The sequence below is a fragment of the Penicillium cataractarum genome (assembly GCF_028827025.1).
Source record: "Penicillium cataractarum strain IBT 29864 chromosome Unknown utg000009l, whole genome shotgun sequence".
NCBI classification, from domain to species: Eukaryota; Fungi; Ascomycota; class Eurotiomycetes; order Eurotiales; family Aspergillaceae; genus Penicillium; species Penicillium cataractarum.
Window position 1 is genome coordinate 817400 of NW_026622745.1, and position 26498 is coordinate 843897.

The window sequence follows — 26498 nt, forward strand, 5'->3', positions numbered from 1 at the left end:
TTACTACTTACAGTAGTACCTTCTACCTCATACTTGACTAGTCAATCCCAACTCCCGTCTCCCTCCTGCCGCCGATCTCGCTTCAAAGCTTGAGCCACACATGCCATGCGAGATACGGCACGAACGGGACCCGGCAGCCCAACACCGAATGTCGATCCCCGTCAATTGTTTTCCCTCCCCCCCCTGGGGACTTCCCTGGGGAGGTCTAGTCCCTTCTCCGGTGGACTAAATTGGAACTGAGAGACTCGACTACTGTCGGTTACTAGGTACTAAGACATGGCAGCCAATCTCCCACTTCAGGATGTACTCTCCGTATTTCGTGAATAGTAGATGCCTACAGGGATCCCCCCCCCTTGGCAAGTGAGCTGCAGTGATCATAGCCGGTGCCCAGCTCCGAGTAATTGGGATTCCAGCCGTGCGTTCTCTGTCCCGTCCAACGGTCACCGCTGGGGTTCTAGTCCTGTCGAGAGTGATGGTACATTCAGGTACTTGAGAATAGACGTAATCACGGGATTGTAATAGGTATACTCTGCTCGGTCGGGATATAGAACAGGTACCAACACGAGGACAAACACTCTCTACATATATCCCCTTGACCAGGATGTATCCTATACTTCATCTACAAAGTACACCCAGCCAAGAAGTACGGTGAGTCGGATATCGGGCCCCGGCAGAAGTAAACATGCCACGACCGATCAATGTATCCAACAGGTTACTGCACAGCTATACTTAGCCGGTACCGAGAGCCTCGACGCACTCGACAATCAAGTTCAGTCCAGTCCAGACTTTTACACTAAATTCCCATGAAGGATTTGACTGGGGAAAGCTGGTAGCTTTACAGTATGATAGTAACAACTCAATTCCATCACAAGACTCCAGTAATCAATCAAGCTAAGCCCTAAACCATACTAACGCCCACCACTAACGCCAGTAGTGAAAAACTTAGTGAACACTTATGTAATTGACTAGTGAACTGGCCCCCGTATTCCCCATTTATTACATTTGCCTCTTCCTTTAAACCCCGGCCGTTTAATTCATGGGAAAAAAGGGGGTAGACTTTAATATAGTTGGGATGTGATAATGGCCCGTTCCTGACACCTTTACCCCTGGACCAACCTGTCAACCTGTCAATAGAAAAAAAAAAGTGGTCTGTCCGTGCCCATCCAGCATCCCTCACACACAGATCGCACCCGAGTTCGGGCTTTCGAGATCCTCCAATAACATGCAGCGGGTCGCGGGTCTCATCCTGGCTCCTGCTGGGGCGGGGTGGGACGTGGTGGGCACGGGGGCCACTCAACAGCAGCAGGACTGGGCCGTTGAATTGATTGAGTTGAGGACCAACGTACACCATGTTACGGATACATACTATAGCAAGTATAGTAGTATATAATAGTATCCTGCGTAGGTTCGCTCTGACCTCAACTTGACTACGAGGTATTTTAGGTTGAGAGTAAAGAAAAGAAAAGGATGAGAGGTGCAGAGATGGGCAACTGCACCTGGCTGAAAAGGTTAATGTTGAGAAGCTCCCGGGCGGCGCTTACTGGGCGGTCGCGTAGGCCAAGGCTGCATCTGCAATCGCCTTTGGGTCGTGCGTCAATGCACAGGTTCGTATGATAGAGTAGAGTAGTGTAGACATGAAAGAATGAAGATAGGGAGTACTACATACAGAGTATATCCTATATAGTATCCTTGGTAAATAGGAAACATACTGAATATTCATCAACCATATGAAAGGATCTCGGGATGGAAGTACTCAAGCCAAGACCCGAAAGCAGGGGCCAACTCGTATGATCCCGTAATATTACCCGGTACTCCCGTTTCTGGGTCCCTGCTGACCGGTAATTACACCGTAAGGGATGTTTTACCCGGCAACCTGGTCAAGGTTCTTTCCCGCTTTACATAGTCTTTGTACCGGGATTTCCCTCTGGTATCGAGATCACTTGGGTAGATTTAGGTAGGAATTGAAGTCTACAGTAACAGTATCACGGCCTGAACTCGTTAGGCATAGCTATGATCTTTCCAGTTCTCCATAGTTTATATCCCCTCTTAGGTACTAACCACTATTCCACCTGACTACTCTTCTTTCCCTCTCATACTCCCCAACATCTTAATTACCGAGTTATATCCTAACGCATGCATCCTCCCACGAGGTCCGACATCCTTAGCGCCCTCGACTTAGTATCAAACTAAATCCCACTTCCCTTTGTCTTTGTCCCCTTTGTACGCTCTCGCCCTGGCAGATCGACATCACCAGACCCAGGGGGAACTCGCCACAGTTCGTGCTTGTCATGCGACGCAGCTGTCACCCCTCCCCATAGTGACGTAGGCCCGCACGGTCCCGTCGGCACTGCATTCGAGATGGACGAGTTTGACGATGGATTAAGAAAGTAACTATATTTCATGGTGAGCGAATTTGTCTAGACTGGTAGATAATCGGGCAATCAGGATCGAATGGCCACTACATGCTATTCTATTAAGACAACAAACGATAGCCTACGACGGACACTCGCTGCCGACATCTGTATGTTCTGGATGTCGGAGCTGGGCATGGTCCGGGTCTCTCGGGCTGAAGCCCAACCTCCAACTGGCCCAGTGGGATGAACAGGGTCAAGGCTCCATTTCCCAGCCCGGTTCAGCCCCATCGATCGTCTCTGGCCAGTGAGGTTGCCCAGTGTGCCTTCACATAATACTAATCATTCAAGTTCTAACCAGGGTGTATACCCATCCTCCTTTGTAACAAGTGGACCGCATACTATCCATCACCTGTCGTATCGCTTCGCCATGTCCTGCCCTACAGCACGGCCCATCACTCTCCTCCCCATAACCGAGTCCCGCAACCCACCGTGAGAAGCACGGAGTACGCCGTACTGTACATGCCTAAGACCCTGTGGCTTCGGCACGAACGGGCTGGACTAGGGCAGGGTAGTCGGGCACACGACGTAGTCAACCGAGCCGGGGGCCTCTTTCTGACCTCAGCCCGGCCACTGGCATGAGGAATGCAGAGGTACAGTACATACGATGTACTTAGCTACTGTAGATACCCACACTGCTGTAGTACTGTAATTGACTCCAGCACTCGGTCTATCGTTAAACTACTGTATGTCGATCGGTCCCTGAAAAACGCCCCCGTCTAAGGTGGGAATGCACATATGGATCCCAGCATGGCATTTGGCATTGGCATGCGTGTTTTGCCTCGACGAGAGAAACTGAGACGGACGGGAAGGGGAATGGCGACTTGGCCCTGGACGCAAGGGCGGACAGCCGGATACATACGGCATTTTCTGCAATAAATGCGGCGCCTCCGTGTCAGACACGTGGAGTTAGGCGAAATTAGCCTCGCGGTTGTTTTGTGGTGATGTTTAGGATTGTGAGCTATGTACTCCGTACCTCTAACGTGTATCGTGGCAGCTTGGAGTATACCTCGTACTTCTGGATAGTATACTGATCTAATGAAGGAATAGTTCCACGACGAGTGTTTTTATGTAGATGCACATTACAACTGGACAATCGTGTTCCTACACCACGAACAACAAGTATCGTCCTCGGGAGGAAGCATATTTATTGCATGTTATATGCATATCCCCCCAAGCCCCGAGAGCACCGCAGTTGCATAGCATACCACAAAAAATCTGCTCATTCTAATCTCCAACCGACAATGCCCCAAACCAATATCCAACCTCTAACATTAACACCCTCGGAAGCGAGAATTGGGACTAACCGTCGGAGAGAAGTTTAGGAATGTACCGAGTAATGCGAACGCGAAACGCTCATCTCCGCGCGGCTCATTGGTCGAGGTCCCACCCGAGATTGGGAGGGATCCAATATTAATCTAAGTATACTCGGAGCTTCCAATCAGACTTCTATCCATACTTAGGAGTAAAATTGTGATATGTACGGGAGTACATATTGTGCTATGAGTTCATATCCTACTGTAATTGCCTATTGCCTTTTTGATACAGTGTGTTATTAGGTTTGAAACCATCCTATTTCCTCGGTGATCTACAGTTCACGGGTTATGCTTCTGCCGTTCATGCTGGATCCGGGCGCTACTGTACGGTAAGTTCGGCGATCTGCCAGTTTTCAGGCGACGATCCAAATAAGTTGGGATCCCCCAGCGCGTCTATCGGGATGGCTGGCATGTTAGGTTTGGAGTTGCCGTTGGTTGAGATTTGTGGTAAATAGGCTATGCCGTGCCGTACGCCTCGTACATGTCGTCGTTGCACATATAGTATAGCTGCCTGACTAGCGACTAACGAACCTAGAAATGAATTTTTGAGTCGAGTTCTTGTATTTGGCTATTCAGTTAATCGTACAATACATTTCGGCTAACACAGTTATAAATTTAAAGTAAACCCTCCATCTGATCCAAATGGCGGGTACATTAATGTTCCACCATTAAACGAGCGTCTACACCCACAAACGACGATTCCACTTTGCATACTGTACAATATACCCAATTTTTGCCAAGGTAAAAAGAAGCGGACTCCCAGTAGTCCGCAAATGCAATCCAACAAGGGCCAGTCCAGTGGCAGGACCGAAAAAGACAAACCTCGGGAGTGGACCGTTACCCACAATCAATTTCAAGGAAACGAGCAACCAGAGCCCGCACTTCGTTTCCCTGTGGGGACTCGACTGGAGTACAGTAACAGTTGGAACTACCATAGTTAGAATTTCTGAATTGGTTCGAGTCCACTCCCATTTCTTAACCAACTACAGTACAGAATATACGAATAATAAGAACCCCTCCAATTCACGGCCGAGTCAGTTCGGGCCGCGGGGCGTGATTCAACGTTGATAGTTTTTGATGTACAGTACGGCGTCAAGTATAATTTACACTTTACCTTTTACGAGGGGCGCGGGGTGGATGGGGGGGTCCGTGAGTTTTTGGGGATGAAGGAGGGGGAAAGATATACCCAGGTCGCACTACTAGAGTACAATAAGAATTCAACAATCGAGCTCATAATACAGAACGGGGCCCGGAGTACAAAGTACAGAGTCCAGAATACTATATACCGTATAGTACTCCTCATATTAGTCCTACCCTAACCATCTCCCCTCCAAAAGCACCATCATCCCAACCACAAAGCCAAGCAGTATCTGACTCGCGTTACACCCCCTCCCCCCCCATTAATCAAATCATTAGCCTCGGAGATACTAGACTTAAACTCCTACTTACACTTACTTACACTTACACTTACACCTACAGTAGCGGGTTTGTACGGGATACTTCACTACATTAGGAGTAGCGGCTTCGCCCCCCTCCAAAAGGCGCCAATGCAGGTCGACAAACCCGGGTAAAATGACTGGGCCAGACTGTGAGGATGATGTCAGGGCCGCAGGTATCCCCCCCCGACTGACTATCAGATTTACTTTCGGGATTTTGAGGGGACTGGGGTTGTTGTGCGCGGGGGTGGCTTCGGGGTTTGTGTGGTGGTGATGATGATGTTTTGAGGGGAAGAGGAGAAGGAGGAGGGGTGGGGCAGTGAGTATACGATCATACTATCATACTTTCACGCTATATGGGGAAGATTGGGCAGGAAGTGAGGTATTTTATTTCATGAATTTGATAGGTTTGTGAGAATATCTTCTGGTCGAGCAAGATGTTCATACTACATAGTAGCCCGTGCATGGTAAATGTGATGAGCTTAAGCAGTCAGCTCAAGCAGTCAATATTAACCCGGGTCACTTATAGCCTAGAGGGACTACAGCAATCATGTTTTGTCACCTCTTTCGACACCTCTTATAGAATGATGTATGTCAGGAGTAAAGAAACAAAAAGTCAATCAAAGCTGCACGTATTAGTCTTAGCAGACTTTAACGAGGTCGACTAAAATATCTTCTTAGCCTACCTAAAATTTCGCTTGTGTAAAAGCGCATTTCTATGTAACGAACAATCTAATTAACTACCTCCTCTGAAAATCAATCAACCCTCTCTATACTACATGTTGTATGCACTATAAGCAGGTCGGCCATACCCCATTAAGCGCCCTGCACATCGATAATTAGCAGTGACCGAGAAAAAAAAAAAACTAGAGTTTCCCAACCCGAAAACAAACACATTATCACAGCCACTATGATAACTGTGTGTATTATTGCCCTTTCAGATTTCTACAAGACACCGAAACAGAACCAAAGCATGCTTTATGTACGTATTGTAATTAGGGTTTAGTGTTGGTGGGTGACAGTGGGCTATGCAGTGACGAACCACGATAGGACCGTTTGCTCTAGTTTTGCTGGACCTTGATGATGTCCAGCAACACTGTGGTAATCCCCTACTAAGGCATCCTTCCCTACAATGTACCTTTTGCTTTTTGACACGTGCTTCTAGTAAAATATCGATTATTGCTGTAGTGTGGGTTAGGTGATATAGAGAGTTGGGTACTGCATGTAGGAAAGAATGAGTGTGACAAGATTCTTGAATACGGACGAGTTATATTCAACAAGGTTACAAGCCAATGTCAGAATCTTCGTACACTAACCATCAACGCTAAAATAGCAGGGCTTATTGATTGTGTGGCTCTTGATTTGGATCTAAAAGACTAGCCAAAACTTACCAAACGAGCTCGAGTCCATCCTGGTAGCAATTATCACTCGAAGATTCACAAAACACAAATCGACTACTCTACTAGCCTACTTATACACTCGGCAACGAAGAAGACATACAACATGCAAAGCGCTGCAATTAAGATTCAAAGACTGTTTTACATTGGTCCGTCTATGATGCGAAACATAACCAGAGATCTCTCCAGACGCAACCCATGCACCTCCAACCCCCAACTTCACAGAAAACCTCTCGCAATCCCACAGGCCACACGAGAAACACCAAAGCCTCGAATGGAAAAGGATAGATGAAAAACGTAAAGACGAAACCCCGACCAGTCACGAGAGAAAACAAGACACGCAAGACCACGGACCAAGACAGAAAGCCGGAGAAATACGAGCATCAGATATTGGCGGAGACGGGAGAAGAAAGGAAGAGAGAAGATCAGAGGTAGAAGATAAACGAGACGGAAGGGAAAAGAAACCATTGGCAGAGAAAAAAAACACACAGCGATGTGAATCTATACAGGTCATGCGGGACTCTCCATGGCGCCAAACAAATGCCGCCTACTCCAGCAACCCGGATTCAGATGGGGATATACCGATGGAGATGGAATTGACGTGCCATATCAATCCAGACATTGGGGGGAAAGGGGGAGGGGAAAGAACTACTAAAACAGAGAGGTCGAAAGGGTGATTAACTCGAGAGACACTGGAAGGATGTATGCATCTGGACCTCGAGAGGTTTTGAGGAGGGAATCTCGGACGGAAAGAGGGAGAAAGGTTCAAGAAGCTTAGAAGGGAGGAGGAACCATGTTGGGATCGGCCTTCTCCTGCTGCTCCATGAGCTCCTCACCGGCAATCTCGAGGGAGACGGCGAGGCCGACCTTGGCCGTTTGCTATAAGAAACAAGAAAATCAGTATCAAATCATAGTAGAAGAGGGTGAAAGAGAGGAATGATCATACCTTAGCCTGGTCAATCTCACCAGCAAAGGTCAGGGAGATGGGCATGGCAATGCGCTTCTCCAAAAGACAGCTGACCTTACCAGCGCTGTCAACCTGGGCGCGGAAGGAAGAAGCACGGAAGTCGTACTTGGCACCAATGGCAGTGGTACCCTCACGGCTGGGACCACCCATCATCATAGCAGCAGCGTTGGGAGCGAACTGGAGGTTCATGTCAACACCAGCCTCAACACGCTCGGACAGCTTGCGCCAGTAGGTGGCGGCGAAGGTGCCCTGAGCCTGCAGCTGAGCGGTACCGATCCAGTCCTCACCCTTGTACTTGGCGCAGTAGGACAGAGCAGTCTCGGGGCGGGTGTTCAGACCCTGACGCTGCCAGATAGCCTCGAAACCAAGGGCGAGGCCGGGGGTGACGGACTGGAGGTAGCTACCAACGAAGATACCGGTGAGGCCGCCCTCGAGGAAGGACGGGTTGAAAGCCTTGAGAGATGCGGAGAAGTCCTTGCCAGTGTAGTCGTTGTCAATCTGCATGAGACCCTGGGTGGCACCGGGCATAATTTGGGCGTTGGTCTTAGTGACGAGGGCCGGGGTCCAGCGCCAGTTGTAGACGGCGGAGAGGGTACCGTCACTTCCGAGGTTGCCTTGCATGAAGACCTATAGAAAGGAGGAGTTCCATCAGTAATTGAAATCAGGGAGGAGGGTAGGATCTCTTCGTATGTGAAGGGAGTTTAAGAAAATAGAGCTTGTTCTTACCTTGGGGCTACCGTACATGGAAGAGAAAGCGTACGGAGGCAGGTTGCCTGAGGAGCCCATTGAGAAGGCGTGGGACACGCGGAACAGAGGAGACATGCCGAAGACCTTGGTCAGGTCTGCCCGGAGGCCTGTGAACATGAAGTTGGACAGCAGAACCTCCTTCTGCACCTCGCGCGCGATGTTATCCACGGTGCCGGGGTTGGGCAGGTTGAGCAGGGCCCGGCGCTCAGAGAACGAGGTGTAAAGATCGTTCACGATCGCCATGGCGGGATTGTCCGTGAGCATGGACAGAGATGATGTGAGATCGGCCATTTTGAAGGATAGGAGGGTTGGATTATAGAAGATGTCGTCACGCGATGCCGGTCAACGGGGGTTTTTTCGTTGCGAGGTTAGAAGGAGGACAATGGGTAAGGAGGATGGAGGCCAGCCCGGTATATCTGGGACGAGTAAACGACTCAGATGATGGAGAGGGTGGAAAAAGGGCTGTATCTGATTATCCCGGAGGAGTCGGGGGAGTGAGTATTGAGGGATTCGAAGGGAAGCGGAGCTGGAAGACTTTCGGATTGAAAAATGCCAGTTGCGTAGCGTCTTTGGTCGCTGCCGGTTGCCGGGCCTTAGGTAAGCACGCCGGGGATTCTCGGACGAGCCTGTACATAGTGCCTGACGATGAAAATTGATATTCTAAGAGATTCAACAGGGAAACTAAAGATATAAACACCACCGAAAACAGCTAGAAGCTTGGTGTTTATTGAGAATCGATTCCCAACTCGTGTTAGTGAGTTTGAGGCGTCCTGTATAGATCTGGACTGGCTCTTTGAGCTGAGGATCCACCCGATATCTACTTATCGCGTATACCGCCCATGCCGCCTTCCCTCTCCCTTCATCCTTCCAACTTTCTTTTCATCGAAGATTTCGCCATCGGGCGTAGGCGATTGAATTGTTACTTTAACTTCTTGCTCGACTGCTTCAGAGTGCAGCTTCGCGCGCAGTTACCTGAGTGATTTTTTCGGGAAGAGGACCTTGCCCGTCATTTCTTGCCCGCCCCGCCATCATGGATACCTTACTGTAAGTCAACCCCCTAGCTTGATACTCGCTGTATAGCTGTATAAAGATATTCTGTCACAGTTATACAAGCAGTACATATATGGTTTCTTGGATATCCTGCCTTGGGACCAAGTTTGCCAGAAAGTATAGAGCTTCTCTCCCTGGAATCAAAGCTGACGTCAGTAACAGTACGGCAGATATCGTGGCCAACTCGCCGCAGTTCCGGCGGAAATCTTCAATTTTCGTCGATGCGATCCACGACCTACCGGAAAAGGCCGATCTGGCTCCAGCTCAGCTGTATAGCACGGAATCCGGTCGGCTGTTCCACTCCGGTCGCATTGTGATCATCACCGTGGGGCTGCCTGCGAGAGGAAAGACGTAGGCTTGACCCGATTGTGCTATGACAGTTTATGCAACATACTAATAAGCTTGAACCGTGATAGGCACATGTCTGTGGCCTTGGCTCGCTACCTACGATGGTATGTCTCGCTGTCGGAAATCTAGAAAGCTTCCGTAGCTTTTGTTGCTAGTATCGAGTTGACAATTTGGCCAGGCTTGGTGTCAAAACCAGAATTTTCCATCTCGGTGACTATCGACGGGCTACTATTCCCTTTGGTGAGGACATGCCTGATGACTATTTCTATGTGAATGGTGAGCGTGCCACAGCCAGACATCGCCCGGAATCGCAATATTAATGTAGCATACAGCATCGGCATCATCTGTCCTGCTTCGCCAGAAAATTGTACGAAAGTGTCGTGAGGATATCTACCGCTTCTTGAGTCATGAGAACGGTCAGATTGCAATCTATGATGCGGTTAACCCACTGGCTTCCGGGCGGCGCTCACTTGCCAAAGAGTTTGCAAAGCATGATATCGAGGTATGTTGGTCCAGTGAGACTGAAAATAATGCCAGAACCTTACATGATCACGTAGACACTCTTCATTGAGTCTTGGTGCGACGATGAACGAATCATTGAGGAGAATGTTCGCCGAGTCAAGATTTCCTCACCCGATGTGAGTACTACACAACTAGATAGCGAGGACTATCCAGCTCACACTGTTTCTAGTACGTCTCATGGAGCCCCGAGGATGCAGTCAAGCATTATTTGACCCGTATCTCCTCGCGAATTCCCCAATTCCAGACCATGGAAGAGAAGGACCTGAACTATATCAAGGTTTGTCACACCTAGCTTCCATCAGTATCAATACTTACCTGTGAACAGATGATCAATGCCGGAGAGCGCCTTATCGTCAACAACTGCAGCTTCGGCTATCTTTCTAACCGCATCGTTTTCTACCTCTTGAACCTCCATATTAAATCGAGACGGACCTACTTCGTTCGGGTGGGTGTTCAATCCAGCCATGCTGACATTGTTTGACCAAAACTGACTGTTCATTCCAGGCGGGCGTATCGAAAGATGCCGCATTCTACAAGTCCGATTCTGGCCTATCCGAACAGGGAGACGATTACGCCAGAAAAATGACAGACAGTCTGCTTGCTCACCGAGAGTCCGAGAAACAGGACATGATTGCCCGCGGTGACGCGGGTTATGAACTACGACCACTGAAGGTCTGGACCTCCACTAGACGCCGAACTGTGGAGACTGCGAAATACCTCTACGACAAAGGATACAAGGTCCGACAGCGCTCTCAAATGAGTCAACTCAACCCCGGTGTCTGTGAGAAGATGTCGGAGAGACGCATCCGTGCAGAGTGGCCGGACGAAGTCGCAAAGCATGAGCTTGATCCCTACCATCATCGGTACCCTCGAGCCGAGGTAAGAAGATCCAGAATTATTGATGACTAGACCGGGGTTGACGTTTTAATAGTCTTACCATGATCTTGCTGTCCGTCTTGAGCCCGTTATTCTCGAACTAGAGCGAGAGCAGAACGATTTGCTCATTATCGCCCACGAAAGCGTGCTGAGAGTCTTGTACGGCTATCTCATGGCTTGTAACGCCGCCGACATTCCATTCTTGGAATTCCCACGCGATGAGATCATTGAGGTACGATCAAGTCTTTCTGCTTGATTTTATATGTTATGTCAACTGAATTATTCTAGATCATCCCCGAGAGCTACCAAAATGAAGCACGCAGAATCCATATTCCCGACCTGCCAGAAGAGATTATCCCCGCCTCGCCCGAAGATCTGAAGATCCCCGTGCCTCCTAGCGGATTCGTTTCCCCAATCCAAGGCCTGGGCAGCCCATTAGACGGGGCTGGGACTCCTCAGAGTGGATTCAGGACCCCAAGTGGACTTCGTACCCCTCGTGAGCCGGAGCGAATCTCCCAGCAACACGTCGAGGACGTTGTTTAAAGTCCGATCGGAGAACCTCTTCCTGGTGGGAATAATGGTGTCATTATTCCTGCGATTTCTTCCAGCTGCAAATTGATTGCTTATATCGTTATCCACGTATATACCGTACCACCCGCAAATATCACTAGCCTCCGTGTAGCGTCGAGACAAATACAATATTATCTCCTGCTTGAAGTTCGTAGTTCTCCTCGCCTTCGAGTTCCCAGTCGGCGTCATTAATTAGAACGAGAATACCGGGCCGGCTGCAGTTCTTGTTAGTCCTAGGTCTAGTCAATGGTCTTTATATCACATACACATTGTCCTCCATGATAAACATCTCCTTCCGTTGGTCTTGCATGAGATTGTCCACAAGGTACGGAAGTAGGTATGCGATGTTGGTCGGGTTGCCATCCTCCATGGATGCGGGTAATGAGACTTTATGTTTCCGCTCATTGCCAAATAGCAACTCAAGTCCGCCACTATAGAAGCCGTGTTAGAAGCTGCTAGATCAAGTCTTCGGGGAAATCGAGGGACCGTACGTGAACTCGACGGTGATCGGGATGGATGGGCCAGCAGCCCCCTTTGCAGCATCAGACATGACTCTAGGAAGTAGAACAACGAGTCTCTAGAGTTATTATGCCCTTTGAAAGCGTTATGAACTCTCTTGACTGGACTGGTGAAAGGTAGAAGTTGATGATGGCGGTGGGGAGGGGCTGGGGCAGAATCATCCTTATCGATAAGACCGCTTCCACAATTATCTTTTGCGACAGCTCTTTTCTCCGTCACTGCAATCTCCAACGCCGACACGACGGGGACGTCTGAGCTCGGGCAACTTTTTGCAAGCATGGCGTCTGTCACAACCGACTATATCAGCGTGGGAGGAAACCGGCACCCCGGGGCTGCCGATTGGGATGTCCAGTCGGGTGTGCTTGCCTTTGGTGCGGACAACAATGTCGCCTTGTGGGAGCCTCTGGTATGGTCCATTGAGTGTTTAGAAGAGTTTGAAATTTTGTGACAGAGCTGACAGGTAGCTTAGGATGACTCACACAAGGGTGTGTATGCCCTCCTCGTGGGCCATTCCGACAAAGTCAGCGTCGTTAGATTTTACACCTGCCCCGCCTCGGGGGCGAAGTTCCTCCTCACCGGCTCCGTCGATCGTACAATTAAAGTATGGAAACAAGAAGAGAGTGACTCGCGCAACTTCAAACAAGTTGCGTCCCTTGAGGGGCATGAAGGAAGCGTGAATGCGATTGCCGTGGCCGACGGAACGGATATCGTCGCAACTGGTGCTGCAGATGGAACGGTTCGAATTTGGAGAATCAATGCGCAAGATGGATTGAAGTCTGAATTGGTGGAAACAATCGAAATGAAACCTCGATTCTTCCCGCTTACGCTTGCTCTGCGGGTACTCGAGGCAGGTAATGGCAAGCCCTTGGTGCTGGCAGTCGCAGGAACTACCACGAGCGTGCAGATCTACTCTGCGGAATCGTCTATTGAAGCGCCAAAATTTCAACGTCGGGCTGCTCTTTCGGGCCACGAGGCTTGGATTCGGTCGCTCTCGTTCACGCAAGATAAGCAGGGCAAGACCAATGATCTTTTGCTTGCCTCTGCTAGTCAAGACAAGTACATTCGTCTGTGGCGACTATGTCAGGGTGAAGCAGAAGTCTCTGCTACGGTTGATGAAGATGATCCTCTCTTGGGTGGAATGGAGCCTACTCTATCTAACAAGGCCCATGAGTTTGAAGCTGCTGGCTCAAAGTACTCGATCACTTTCGAGGCTCTTCTGTTCGGCAATGAAGACTGGATATACACTACAGCATGGAACCCCGATCCAGCGCGATCACAGCTGCTGACTGCATCAGCCGATAACACCATCACCATCTGGGAACAAGACCCAGTATCCGGAGTCTGGGTGTCAGGGGAGAGAATGGGAGAAATTAGTACTCAGAAAGGTTCGACCACTGCGACTGGCAGTGCTGGTGGCTTCTGGATTGGTCTTTGGTCGCCAGATGGCAAGCAGGTGGTAAGCCTTGGCCGCACAGGTAGCTGGAGAGTCTGGCAGTATGATTCCGAAGGAGACATCTGGGCTCAAAAGTTCGGCATCTCAGGCCATGTGCGGTCAGCGAATGGCGCGCAATGGGAGCCCAGTGGTGGCTATCTACTTTCCACTAGCGCCGATCAAACTACACGTCTTCATGCTCAATGGCTGCGAGACAACAAGAGCTCATGGCATGAGTTCTCTCGCCCTCAGATTCACGGATATGACTTGAACTGCATTGACACATTAGGACCTGCACAGTTTGTATCTGGTGCAGATGAGAAGCTTCTGCGTGTCTTCAATGAGCCCAAACAGATCGCAGAGCTTCTAGAGAAGCTGACTGGCTTCCAACAAACCATTAAGAGTGATATGCCAGACACGGCTGAGATTCCAGTTTTGGGTCTTTCAAACAAGGCTCAAGGAGATGAAGCCCCCGTCGAAGAAAATGAGAACTTCAACGGAGCAACGCCATCTGCTCCTGCTACCGCTTTGCTTACCGACTCCCCACCACTTGAAGACCAACTATCTCGATATACCCTGTGGCCCGAGCACGAGAAGCTCTACGGCCACGGCTATGAAATATCCGCCGTTGCCGTGAGCCACGACCGCTCGCTCATTGCTACTGCTTGCAAGGCCAGCTCCGTCGACCACGCAGTGATCCGTTTGTACGATACATCAGACTGGCATGAGATCAAGCCATCTCTCACAGCACACTCCCTAACAATCACCGACCTGTCATTCTCCGATGACGACAAGTTCCTCCTTAGTGTGGGCCGAGACCGCCAATGGGCCGTCTTCGCAAGAGATGAACAGGACCCAACCACATTCACCAGCTGGACGACAAACCCGAAGGGTCACTCTCGAATGATCCTAGGTGCAGCGTGGGCCCCAACAACCGCCGAACGCATCTTCGTCACAGCCGGCCGTGACAAATCCGTCAAGATCTGGCAAAAGACCGAAGACGCATTTACCTGCAAGACTACCATCGCTTTGACATCTGCAGTGTCGGCAGTTGCATTCTTCCCTACCCCTTATAAAAACAACTTCATCCTGGCTGCAGGAGAAGATACCGGTGCCGTGTCTATTCACAGCATTGCTGCTGATAGCCTCGAGGCACAACACATTGTGACCATCGACCGGCTTATTGCCCCGTCGAAGACAATCACCCAATTATCATGGAGGCCTGTGCCAGTCGCCGATGTGGATAGCAGGACTCACTTTGAACTTGCAGTGGCTAGCGAAGATACCTCCACTCGCATATACGCCATCTCTAACATACTCTCATGATTGCAATGTATATAGACGAATAAAGTGATTTGCTTACTCGGCTTGACTAATGAACAAAGTCATCATAAGTATTTTCTGGATATGAACATGCTGGCAGCAAGTAGTAAATACTGAAGACCACCTTCACATCAACTGAAACCCCCCAAATCGCATCGACGAATTAATTTGAACTTTCACATAATCATGCCTCTCGACCTCAAACGATAGGACTTGAATAGAAAAGCTCACACGGACTCCGTGGTTCTTCGCGTCGAGAAACTCATCCCCATGGTAGAAACATTCGATCCATCCACAACGCCTGGATTAGTAACGAACTTTGCACGCAGGGCAGCATGAATATCCGCCTTACTCCTATCCTTCCACGCAGGAAACCCATCCTGACTGAGAGGAAATAGAACCAAGTTTTCCGGGCGACCCATGAAGTCTTCCGCCCTTGGAGGCGGAGTAGCAGTTATGATATCAAGCTCCTTGGCAATTTGGCGACAGTATGTCGTGAGCGGTAGATCATTGACGTCTTCGCCGAAGGGATTCTCAACTTCACTGCCGATGAAGAGTAGGCCGATGATGATGTATGCGGCGACTAGATAGAAGCGGGTAAGTCAGGGATGTTTCGTTTAAGATATGACTATGGCATTGGCGTACCTATGGATGCGGGAATTGTAGTCCAATGCAAGAAATTGTACAACTGGAATGGGAGGAGCATCACGTAAACCCAGGAAATCTGTGATATAGCGATACTGTAAGCTGCGGGTAGAGGCGTATCTAGGACTCGCTCCGTTCCGGTCAAGATTTCGTTTAGCGAGGACAGCATGGTCACTATACGATTAGTTGAGATTTTGGGAACTTGTTTTCCGTATGACTCTCTTCAACTTACTGACTTGGCCCTGGTACTGTGGCACCGAGAGCGTACCATTCTTGACGCAACACTCAACGTAGGCGGATAAATGAACGAGGATCTCAAACGGGAGATGTCCAAGTGGTTTCTTGGATCGCTTGACGAGCTTGCGAGGGTTAGACTTGGCGAATGAGAAGCCCAAATACTCTCCCATGGATTTCCAAGGTGTTTTCGAATGCGGCGATACAACGCTATGATCATGCGCGTCGAGTGCGAACGTGTCTAAATGGCCAATTAGGCCGGCCAAATCCTCATAGGCAACATCGGGTTCAAAGCGGAGCTTGTGTTTCAATGAGACAGCAAAGGCGAGAATGAGGTTCATGGCTGATCTATGATGAGATGATTAATGGTTAATGCAAGTCCAACTACTCCAGATGGGACTCTGGATATACATCTTTCTCAGAAGATCCACCTTGCTATTCTCCTCTCCTTCACGTTCGCCGATATGTACCCAGATGACGCGGGCTAGGTTACGCGAAGTTTGAATGAGCCCGGCCCAGTACTTGCGTCCATCCGCCCATCTATGGAGTGTTATCTGCAGTCAAGATATGAGTTTGTAGGGAAGTATACCTTTCGTACGCAGTTGAGCCACGAAAAGACAATGACAAACCCACCACAAAGCCCAGGACGGTAAGAAGAATATTGTTAATACCAACTACATGCCATTTCAATCAACCATGTCCAATCGTGGTAGAAGGAGCTCAGACTCACGATTATGTTTGAAATGAGAAATGCATGTAATAAGAGTAGCCCAGCCCCCGACTAGCAACAGCGGTAAAATCATCTGAGGCATTACGCTGCCTTGGACTCTCATGACGGTTGGCCATTTCGAATGTCTGGTCATATTTCGAGGTCCATGCTAATTTCCAGATGTTATATATCGATATTATCCTCGATGGTTCTGTTCGGGGCTACATACAAAGTATCGCTCCAGCTCGCTTCTGTCCTGTACGTGGAACTGTGACTCTCGGGAGTCCGCTAGATGATCCATAAAGCTCGGTCGCCGGGAGAAGGACTCGATAAAGTCTTGCTCCTTAGAGCGTGGAAACGATGCGGTCGGGACATCCTTATCGTCGTCGTGGTTTACATCCACGGAGGTGGATACTGGATCGCCGCAATCCGACATGATAAGGAAAAATCGATCCAAGGGAAGAGGGGAAAAAGAGAAGAGCGAAAAGCCGTGCTGTTTAGATTCACAACCTAGTGGGAGCGAGAAAAAAAGGTACTAGAGATAGGTCCGCCAGTCATTAATATCAACGAGGAAGAATGTTGAAGCTACGTCATTCGTGTTTACTTATCCCGATCTACAGATCCTGGTGACTATGCTTTGACCAGACTAACCATCCAAGTACATCAAGTTACAGTGCGACTTGCCGTCCTAGGAAACAGCTGCAGCCACGCCAAGGAGAATGAGTATCAAAGTAAAGCTTTGAAGGCTTCTGACTGGAATAGTAAGGCTGCGTGTCTTCGTAAGCGCTTCTTTTGGCGATATTCTATTGGGCCAACTAGGAGTTATACTCCGATTCGAGCGGGGTGATCATCAATTGCCCCGCTTGGCCTGGTAGATCTTTACTTGTCTAGCAAGTACTTGTACAAGAAAAGAAATGAAAGCAGTACTTCTTTATTGATGTATGGCTAATCATCATCCAAGGCAAGAATCTCCTCGGTTATCCCTGCCAGCTCCTGCTGTTTATCGAACAGCATACGCACGTAGTCTTCGATACTTCGCTGCGCATCGATAGGTAACTTTGCAATGTGTTTCCCCAAGACCTCCATGGCAAACTCCGTGTCCCAGGTAATGAGGGCATCGCTCAAGAATGATCGTAAGCCTAGATAACCATCCTCCTGCAGATTTGCAAGTGCAGAATACACTTGGAATCGAATGCCGAGCATCTCTTTACGCGTTTTGTGATCGATTCCCTGGAGGCTCAAAGCTTGGTTGATCTTCCACAGGACAATCTCGAAATGAAGGCTCCGGCCATCCAAGTGCTCGTCAAAAAAGAGCTCTAGAGAGTCCCTGACTGCTTCCAAAAGCTCCTCGCCTTCAAGGTTTGATATGAGAGTCTGTATCTCATCCAGGCATACGAACTTTTCAGATGGTAGCGTGCATAGCGCACGACGCAGCAGGCCAGTGATCTCGGTTGGTCCCAATACTCGCATAATGCCTGTAGCTCCTTCCTTGAAGCCGAAGATTCCAGCAATGGGCAGTTCCAAGGCTTCTTCGTATTGATGGTGCTCTCCATCATCAAGGCATCCTTCATCGGAGCGATCTGCGTCGCTTTCCTCCACGTCTTGTTCGCTTTCCTCTGTATCCTGGTCACCTTCTTCATCTTGGTCGCTTTCTGCATCTTGGTCGCTTTCATCACTCTTATCTTAGTACCAGACATCGCTTCCTGATTCGCTCTCGCCTTCCGACTCAGTGCTGACAAGGCCTGACCATTTGATGCCTGAAACTTTGATCCGGTAGTCAAAGAAGAGACTCAAATTCTCAAAAACTGGTCTTTTTGGTTTGATCTTGAGAATCACAAGGCAGGTTCTCCTTTTGTTGTCATCCTCCTCCTCTGGTGGTGCCGAATCTGTAGTCATGTCATCAGGATCTTCGGGTGACAAGCATATTCTGCCTTGATCATAGTCGTGCGAGGGGCCGTCTGGGCTGTCCTTAGATGTGTCTGTGTCTTGCTCAACTTTCTGTGATATCAAACAAGAGTGAGTCTGCAGTCCTAAATTTAAGCCCACGTACCATCACTCATAGGCCGACTTCATAAGTCAAAAGCGATGGAGTCATGACGCGAAAGTCAGTGCAGTGGGATGATGGAGATGGAGAGATCCAGGTAAACAAGGATATGTTGGGGACGTCGGTGAAGAGCGTGAGTTGGGAGTTTCCGCAAGGAAAGAGCGAGGGCGGTTCGCGTACCTTCACTTTCTGTAGTCATCTAGACCAGGCCAAGACATCTTTAGGTATTTTATTTTCAGGGCCTGGTCTCTATACAAGTAACTTTGTTAGTTACTTGACTTGAAGCTCGATTGATAGGCATTTGCGGGCAGGTCCATGTTGGGAGCTTATGTCAACTATGTAGACTATATTCCAACCCAAAAGGCTTGTCTCAATATGTGATAGCCATCATTTTAGGTATCTTGTGAAACTAAAGCTGTTAGCCGGTTAAAGATTGAGATAAATGATTGTTTTGCTTGCTCCTATGAAGAGCTAGAAGCCTTGGCTGCTCGCATATATCGGATCCAAATATTATGTTGTAGAAATGTGGATTCTATCATGGGAAGTATATTTGAAATAAATTCTAGAAAAAAATCAGTATCTATTCCATGCATTTGTAAATATCTCCAACCAAAGAACCTGTTGGTTTCCTCGTTTTTACTTTTGTTTGATGCAGGGCGGTCGGCCCGGATTATCCTCCCTTCCGAGCTGTCGTTGACCTTTGGGGAAGCTCTCCTCCGCTGAACCTTTTTGAATCTCATCCCAATCTCAAGCTCTTAGTTCTTCCCATTGTCGCTCCAATCTCCACACGCAATGGCCGACTACGAGCGCCGGAACAATGGCTACCGGGGCGGTGGTGGTGGGCGCAAGCGCCGTTATCGAGGTGAGCGATCCTCCCGAGGGTCTCTTTTTACGCGCTGCTGACCAGGAACCTTTTCCAGATGACGAGGACTATGATCGCCGCCCTCAGCGACGGAGATATGAGGAGCCACTGTTTGTTCAAGTTCGCCGGCAGCTTCTGACCATTGCGGAATCGGTAGGATCACCTTCCTTTACAAGGTCTAGGCGCGTTGTTGTGCTACACTATTTCAGAACTGGTCACTGATGCTGAAACTCGCTGTTTAGGCTGCTCGGAGAGTCGAGGATGATGTCGTGAGAATCGCAAAGACTGTGGCTGAGAACTACGAGGATGAGGAGTTGCGCGACACCTTGATCAACATTTCCCTTGATCTGTACGAAACCTTGCCCTTGGCTCCCGCTAGCACTACCTCAATGCGCCTACTGACATGTTTATGCTACACAGTGTCCTGGAACAACCTATGAAGATCCCCTTTGTTGCTGCGACAGCGCTTTTCACGTACAACAACAAGCCGGAGCTAGGAACGGAACTTTTGAACAAGGCAGCCGCGGCTTTGCAGAAATACATCGATTCCGGATCATGGCGCGAGGTTAAGCTTCTCGTCCGCTTCCTGGGATGTCTACAGCCTCTTTACGAGGGTGATGGCATCTTTACGCTCTTGGAGGAGCTGTTTGCGCGTGCGGTTGATCTCCAGACCGCATCTTCGGAAGACGTAAGTCTACTAGGCTCTTGGACTCTGAGAAATTCGCACTAACCTTCCTGGTATAGTTGCTCGGCATGGAGCTTGTCAAGATCATCCTCTTCACCATTCCCTACGTGATGTCATCCCCCGCTACCGGCTTCGAATCTCAAGCTTCTGCGCTTCTCGAAAAGACCGACATCATTGCTTCTACTCCCCACGCCCTGGTCGACTTGGTCAACACCTTCAGTCCCGAAGAGAACGAATCCGCGGCTGGTCCCAGCTTAATCAGTGTTCTTCAGCGCCAGCTTCAGGGCGAGTCCAGCAACGGCTGGGAGTTGAAGTGCCTGCCTCGGCCATGGAAGGATGTGCGGGAATCAGAGGGCGACGAGCCACAGCCTTTCGAGGTAGTGACCAAGGTCGCTTTCCCCCAGATTACCGTTCCTAACCCCGTGCCATATGGCCCCCGGGCTCTCTTCCCGGAGGTCTACCTCTCGGTCTACGCCAACCAGGAGATCGACACTGTACCTCCCATCTCGGACATCACTGCCTCGCTCATGAGAGACGCATTGGTGGATACCCTCAACCTCCTTGACTTTAACCGCGTCGCTACGGCTAAGTACCTTATCGATGTGGATTGTTATTATACCCGCCACACATTCGTCAAGCGCGCCACGCCATTTGACCGTATGCGTGAGATTGCCGGTGATAACAAGTCGTGGAAGCCAGAGGATGTCGCGGTGGATGCTGTCTTCTCGCAGTTGTTCCAGCTGCCCACGCCGGAACACAAGCTTGTTTATTATCACTCCGTCTTGACCGAGTGCTGCAAGATCGCCCCTGCAGCAATTGCGCCCAGCTTGGGCCGTGCCATTCGGTTCTTGTACAACAGCCTGGAGACTATGGATCTGGAGCTGAGCAGCCGGTTCTTAGACTGGTTTGCTCATCATTTGAGCAACTTTGGTTTCACCTGGAAGTGGAGCGAGTGGTAAGAACACGGCCATGTAACTAACGCTGGCAAGATGCTAACAGTTTGACAATTAGGGTTGAGAATCTCGAGCTTCCCGCCGTTCATCCTAGGATGGCATTCATTAACGGAGCACTGGACAAGGAAATCCGGCTGAGCTTCGCGCAGCGTATTAAGGGTACTCTGCCTGAACCTTACTTGCCTTTGATCACAGAGAGCAAGGAGAAGGACACTCCCGAGTTCAAATATTCCTCCGAAGGTATGTATAAAGATAGTTGTCACCATTCCCATCCCCCTGTTCTCTATTCAGTCCGCTAACCATCTAATAATAGCAACCCCATACTTCAAGGAAGGACAAGAGCTCATGCAGCTCATCCGCAAAAAGGCAAACGACGATGAACTCCAGCCCATCATTGCTTCCATCGAGGAGCAAGCGCAGGGCCTAGGTGTGGAAGAGCCCAAGGTTCCTTCTACAGACGCCCTCGTTACGTCCATCTGCTTCGTGGGCTCCAAGTCATTGTCGCACGTCCTGTCCTGCATCGAGCGTAACAAGGACCGCCTACTGGCCGTTGGCGCAGCCTCTGAAAAGGCCCGCTTGCAAATAATTACCTCGGTCATGGAGTACTGGGCTGATCAGCCAGGCATTGCCATCAACATTGTCGACAAGTTGCTCAACTACACTATTATCAGCCCTCTTTCCGTCCTGGAGTGGGCCCTCACTGAGCACATTGCCGCCGGCTCAATCCTCTCCAAGCCCCACATCTACGAGATGATCTCCGCCACCGTTGGCAAGGTCACCAACCGTATGCGCCAGATCGTGGCTGCTCGCACCCAAAAGAACCTGTACGAGCCCCAACTGAGCGTGCTCGACGAGACTCTGTCCCGTGAACGCGTTGAAATGAAGAACCTGTTCAAGTTCATCGAGGATGCCGTCGTCTCCGTTGCCTCCGGCAGCAACGACGAGCTCATGGAACGTGGTGATGGATCAGGTGATATGCCCGAAGACGCCATCCTCCGCCAATGGGGCCGCCGCTGGCTTCGTGTCTTCCGCCGTAAGGCTGCCGTGGAGGACGCCTTCATTTCTGATGCGCTGATCCATGCCACCCCCGTTGGCACTAACGCCCCGACTCGTGAGGATCCCGCGGATACCGCGGGTGACGGGGACATTCACATCGCTGATGCAGATGGACAATGAAATCATGGAGACCCGGGGTATTATCCATGACTGCATCGAATAGGAATTTTCGAGTACTGGACTTAGCACTGATCTTGTGGGGTTTTCCCTTGTTTTTCTTTTTCTTTTACTTCCTTTCGATCTCTGTGTTTTGCATTATCTTTCCTTTTTTTCTCTTTTCTGTGTTTTCTCTCTGATCCATGAACGCCCGAGGCGATTCTCGATTAGGTCTCCGGTCTATCTTGGATCTGTACACTAGCGAACTGAGCCCAAAACTCGAGTCTTTGCGAGCTACCGCAATGAAATATCATTAACATCATTCAAAAGGGAAGAAACATGAAAAACGTCTCTCAATTTATACTCGATGTTGTGTAGACTTACAATTGACCATGTCCAGGCTACTCCCCTGTCTTTCCCAGGTTACTATATCTGCACCCTTCAGCCTATTCCAAGCCTATACACCTCCAACACACTCACCCTTTTACCCCTCCACCTCTCGCTTCACAATCACAATCTTCAAACCCCCCCGGAAGCCGCTAAATAAACCAATACAACCAGTTATCACCAATAATCCGGTCAGACCTACCGGCACGTACAAGTGCCCGATTTGCCCACTCAGCAACCAGTGCAGGCGTAACGGGCATACTACTATCTTTCATAAGCCTAATCCACTCACGTACTCGGTAGAGCTCATGTTGGGGTTTGTCGGTTGTAGGTTAGACCGAAGGGCATACCCTTTGGCACTGAGTTAGCTCATACAGTTCTCGCTAAGTTGAATGCCGGAATTAATTAATCAATCAGTAGTATCTATGAGTGGATCATAATGTAACAGTATAAAACAGGAGGTAATGAGATAAACAGTTTTCTTGGAGATTTGGTCAAGCCATTGCTGACCTGATATGGTCCTTGACCATGTTTAACTAACTCCTAACTCGTTTTAAGCCAAGCCTAATCCATCTCTCTACCAAAGAGTAAAGACTTTCTCTGGTTCTTGTTCGTATAAATGCCTTATACGAAAGAGCTAGTTTTATTTTCCCGTTCCAGTTGAATAGAGTACAGATAATATAGAGAAGAGAGGACAAAAGAAATAGTATATAAAACCCCAACAATAAAAGGAGATGGATATCACAAGATCACAAACAAGGACAAAGTAAACCCCAGATCAAAGACAAAGACATGCAAAATGCAAAGATCTAAATAAACAAAGGCCCCTCATAACATCGTATACATGATGTAACAGTTGATAATAAAGGACCGAAAACAAAAAAAAAAAGCCCCAAGATATTAGGTCCAAGATCTCAACACACAAAGAACCAATACTCCACAGCCCATCGCTCATCCAAATCCATGTACAGGGTCTTTATTTCAAAGACCCCTCCTCTCAATGTAATACCCCCCTTCTTCCCCCTCGCTACTCGACCCCCCATTCGGGCTCGCGCTCGCACTCGCATACATCCCCATCCCATCTTCATACCCCCGTCTATCCTCCTCAGACTCCATAGAGGACATTCTCCCCGCAACACCGCGGGTGTGGCCATGGCCGTGACCGTGACTGTGACCGTGGTTGTGGGCACTCGTCGTCGAGATCCGCCGATCTTTACCCCGGCCCTTGATACCCTTGTTGCTGTTCTTGTATAGCTCGGCAAAGTACTCCCATAGTTCGCGGTCTGCGGGGTTCATGGGGCCTGCGTCGCCCATTTGGGCGAAGCGGAGGGTTAGATTTCGGAGGGTTGTGGAGTGGAATTTGTTTTGGTGGGACTGTAGGAGGAAAGGGCGTAAGTGTTTTTGTTCTTGGAAATGATAGGAGTAGGGGATGGGGGAGGGAGGGAGGGGCTTACCTTGAGGTTACCCAGTTGAGTAAACTTCTTTCCGCAGGAATCGAGGAGACAGGTAAATGGTTTTGCTTGGAGGTGGGTGATTTGGTGGGCGCGGACGTTACCCCGCTGTGCGAAGCGCTTGTGGCAGATGTCGCATTTGAATGGCTTTTCGCCCGTGTGTCGTCTTTGATGGGTCTGTATCGAGGGATGGGTTAGTATACTTGATTCTTGTCCAGGTTCAAGGTAAAGACAAAGACAAGGATCGGTGTATCCTTGTCTTGCAAAGTGTCACTGCACATGCGTACCTTGAGGTTTCCTAACTGGGAGAACCGCTGCCCGCATGAAGGCTCCTTGCAGATCTGTACATTCATTAGCAAATGACTTCTCTTCTCTTCCTCGATTCCCTCTGCATCGTATTCCTCTTTTCTAAATGCTCAACGGATGCCGCGGGTAATCCATAAAAAACTTACAAAAGGCTTCTCCCCCGAATGCGCCCGATTATGAATATCCAAATGCGTCTTCTGCGCAAAGCTCTTCCCACAGTTCGGCAACATGCAAGTATACTTGCGCTTCTTGCCAGACCGGGACAACTGTCCCTCATTAGTGAGCAGGCTGCGTGGCGGCGACATCGGATACCCAGCGTAGCTTGGATATCCCGGTGGTGCTAGTTGCTGCAGTGGTGGCAGCGACTGCTGCATGGGGACTGGCGAAGTCGAGGATCCGGGCTTGGCCTGGATGGCTTTCATCAGGACGTCGACTTCGGTGGAGAATTCGGCTTCTGCGCCGGACTTCTTGGACGGGTCTGTTCCTGTTGATGGGACTTGAGTGCTTGCTGGGCTGTAGTCGTTGATTCGGGTGGTCACTGGGTTGATGGCGTTCTTTGCGGGGCGGATTTCGGGGAGTGATTGCAGTGGTGGTGGTTGGTGTTGATGCTGCTGGTGCTGTGAATGATGCTGCTGAGACTGATGTTGCTGCTGCTGATGGTGGGCTTGATGGTGATGGTGTTGAGGCTGGTGATTATCCGACGACAGGCGCACCGGCGAGCCCAGTGATGGTTGGTTGGCCATGAAATACTGGTACGGATGCGATGGTTGACTCAATACCCCCGAGCTAAAGCTGTAGGCAGCTGTCGTGGGAGTTGGTTGGTAAGGCAGCGTGTACGGAGTCGAAGTTGGGTGGGAATAGTAAGAATATAGAGGCGAGTCCATGGCGCGACGGTGCGGGAATGAGCCCACACCGTGACCAGGGAACTCGTAGGCAACGGGTTCGGCAGTCTCCATGATGATGAGTATGACAGATTGAGTGACAGAGAGATGAACTCAGGTCCAGGGGGCGGGGAGTGGGATGTTGTGGTTAGAGAAGGGTTCGTTGGGATGCGCTGAAGGTGAAACCCTGGCAGCCTGACAGCCGCGAGCCACGTACTCGGTAGGGCTTATGCTGAGGGGTTCGTCGGTTTCTTTTTGCTTTTGCTTTTGTTTTTTTATAGAACCCTAAGATCTTGATTCTTTGTTTTGAGTTGATTTGGGTTTTGTTCGAAGAAGAAGAAAATCCAGGGCAGCGAAGTATAGAAAATAGACAATCCGGCTGAAGTAGTATGCACGACGATGATGTGGTCCTGGGTATACACACTCAATAGTGAATATAATGGAATACCTGGCTAGGCTTGGGATGTTCAAGAGAGGGATATATAAGATATATCAAAGGGTTGGAGGCTGTTTGTCTCGCGCAGCCAAGATGCAGAGCCGGGGGGAGCAGGGTCACCGATCGATCTATATAGGATCACCCGCGGAACGAGGCAGACGTTTTTGACAGAAACGAGCGAACCAGTAAATTTCAGAGGCGCAATTTCCCACGACTATTCCCACAGGCTGCAGGTGGGCTGAAGAAAGGGCCCAGAGTACGATGGGGGATCGGCCACCATACGCCCAGAGAGAAGTCCGAGGAAACTAGTGGTGATCACCCGCGTCGTCCGCCGTCAAAAGAAGTAGTCAAAATCGAGAAAGTCCAAGCTCAGGTTTGTTCCCGGTGGAATGGTTGAGGAAGCGCCTAGTGGGCTCGAGTTGTCGAGAAAAAGGATGTGTATTTTCTCTCTGATACAGAGTGACGTTCGCCCGGAAAGGGGAGTAGTTCGAGGGCCCCCGACGTGCAGTGGGGATCTCACCGGGGAAAAGAGGGAAAATAGTATAATAAAAAAAAGAAAATAAAGTAAATCGAATAATCATATAATCATATAAAATGAGAATATTTGATAGAAAACGAAAATGATCAGCAGTGATTAGTAGTATCCAGTGGTCGTTACTGGGTCTACCCAAACAGCCGATTCCACTAGGATCAGGGATATGATTGCAGTGTGAAGATGGCAAAGGAAATGAAACCAGAAGAATATTAGAATATTCAGAATAATAGTACTCATTTATTATTATAATCATATTATAAGAATATATCAATAGGCGACCTGAAAAAAAAAATCCCCCATCGAG

General features: G+C 49.4%; 8 protein-coding genes across 8 annotated transcripts; 3 read left to right on the top strand and 5 right to left on the bottom strand.

Annotated features, from left to right (window-relative positions):
• Positions 1 to 7334: 7334 nt before the first annotated feature.
• tom40 (TOM complex pore protein TOM40) lies at positions 7335 to 8565 on the bottom strand (the record flags this gene model as incomplete). Its single annotated transcript, XM_056703858.1, has 3 exons — positions 7335 to 7439; positions 7507 to 8154; positions 8254 to 8565. The coding sequence occupies 3 exons, from the start codon at positions 8563 to 8565 to the stop codon at positions 7335 to 7337; spliced, it is 1065 nt and encodes a 354-aa protein (XP_056549818.1).
• Positions 8566 to 9304: 739 nt separating this feature from the next.
• Positions 9305 to 11613, top strand: N7496_010946 (bifunctional fructose-2,6-bisphosphate 2-phosphatase/6-phosphofructo-2-kinase; the record flags this gene model as incomplete). Its single annotated transcript, XM_056703859.1, has 11 exons — positions 9305 to 9318; positions 9487 to 9675; positions 9741 to 9776; positions 9851 to 9948; positions 10005 to 10174; positions 10230 to 10310; positions 10364 to 10471; positions 10520 to 10639; positions 10699 to 11073; positions 11126 to 11302; positions 11359 to 11613. 11 exons carry the CDS (start codon positions 9305 to 9307, stop codon positions 11611 to 11613), a joined length of 1623 nt encoding a protein of 540 aa, XP_056549819.1.
• Positions 11614 to 11737: 124 nt separating this feature from the next.
• Positions 11738 to 12190, bottom strand: N7496_010947 (ubiquitin-related modifier 1; the record flags this gene model as incomplete). Its single annotated transcript, XM_056703860.1, has 3 exons — positions 11738 to 11855; positions 11907 to 12071; positions 12132 to 12190. 3 exons carry the CDS (start codon positions 12188 to 12190, stop codon positions 11738 to 11740), a joined length of 342 nt encoding a protein of 113 aa, XP_056549820.1.
• Positions 12191 to 12436: 246 nt separating this feature from the next.
• Positions 12437 to 14917, top strand: N7496_010948 (Elongator subunit ELP2; the record flags this gene model as incomplete). The annotated part of the gene is made up of 2 exons (XM_056703861.1): positions 12437 to 12565; positions 12629 to 14917. The coding sequence occupies 2 exons, from the start codon at positions 12437 to 12439 to the stop codon at positions 14915 to 14917; spliced, it is 2418 nt and encodes an 805-aa protein (XP_056549821.1).
• Positions 14918 to 15141: 224 nt separating this feature from the next.
• N7496_010949 (bestrophin family protein) lies at positions 15142 to 16938 on the bottom strand (the record flags this gene model as incomplete). Its single annotated transcript, XM_056703862.1, has 7 exons — positions 15142 to 15497; positions 15560 to 15733; positions 15792 to 16141; positions 16205 to 16333; positions 16383 to 16467; positions 16524 to 16671; positions 16732 to 16938. 7 exons carry the CDS (start codon positions 16936 to 16938, stop codon positions 15142 to 15144), a joined length of 1449 nt encoding a protein of 482 aa, XP_056549822.1.
• A 509-nt stretch (positions 16939 to 17447) lies between these two features.
• Positions 17448 to 17972, bottom strand: N7496_010950 (uncharacterized protein; the record flags this gene model as incomplete). Its single annotated transcript, XM_056703863.1, has 1 exon — positions 17448 to 17972. One exon carries the CDS (start codon positions 17970 to 17972, stop codon positions 17448 to 17450), a length of 525 nt encoding a protein of 174 aa, XP_056549823.1.
• A 1366-nt stretch (positions 17973 to 19338) lies between these two features.
• Positions 19339 to 22222, top strand: N7496_010951 (NCBP1 family protein; the record flags this gene model as incomplete). Its single annotated transcript, XM_056703864.1, has 7 exons — positions 19339 to 19408; positions 19467 to 19561; positions 19651 to 19757; positions 19829 to 20096; positions 20153 to 21048; positions 21105 to 21286; positions 21360 to 22222. 7 exons carry the CDS (start codon positions 19339 to 19341, stop codon positions 22220 to 22222), a joined length of 2481 nt encoding a protein of 826 aa, XP_056549824.1.
• Positions 22223 to 23566: 1344 nt separating this feature from the next.
• Positions 23567 to 25298, bottom strand: N7496_010952 (C2H2-type zinc finger protein; the record flags this gene model as incomplete). Its single annotated transcript, XM_056703865.1, has 4 exons — positions 23567 to 23959; positions 24040 to 24213; positions 24324 to 24377; positions 24489 to 25298. 4 exons carry the CDS (start codon positions 25296 to 25298, stop codon positions 23567 to 23569), a joined length of 1431 nt encoding a protein of 476 aa, XP_056549825.1.
• Positions 25299 to 26498: the final 1200 nt, after the last annotated feature.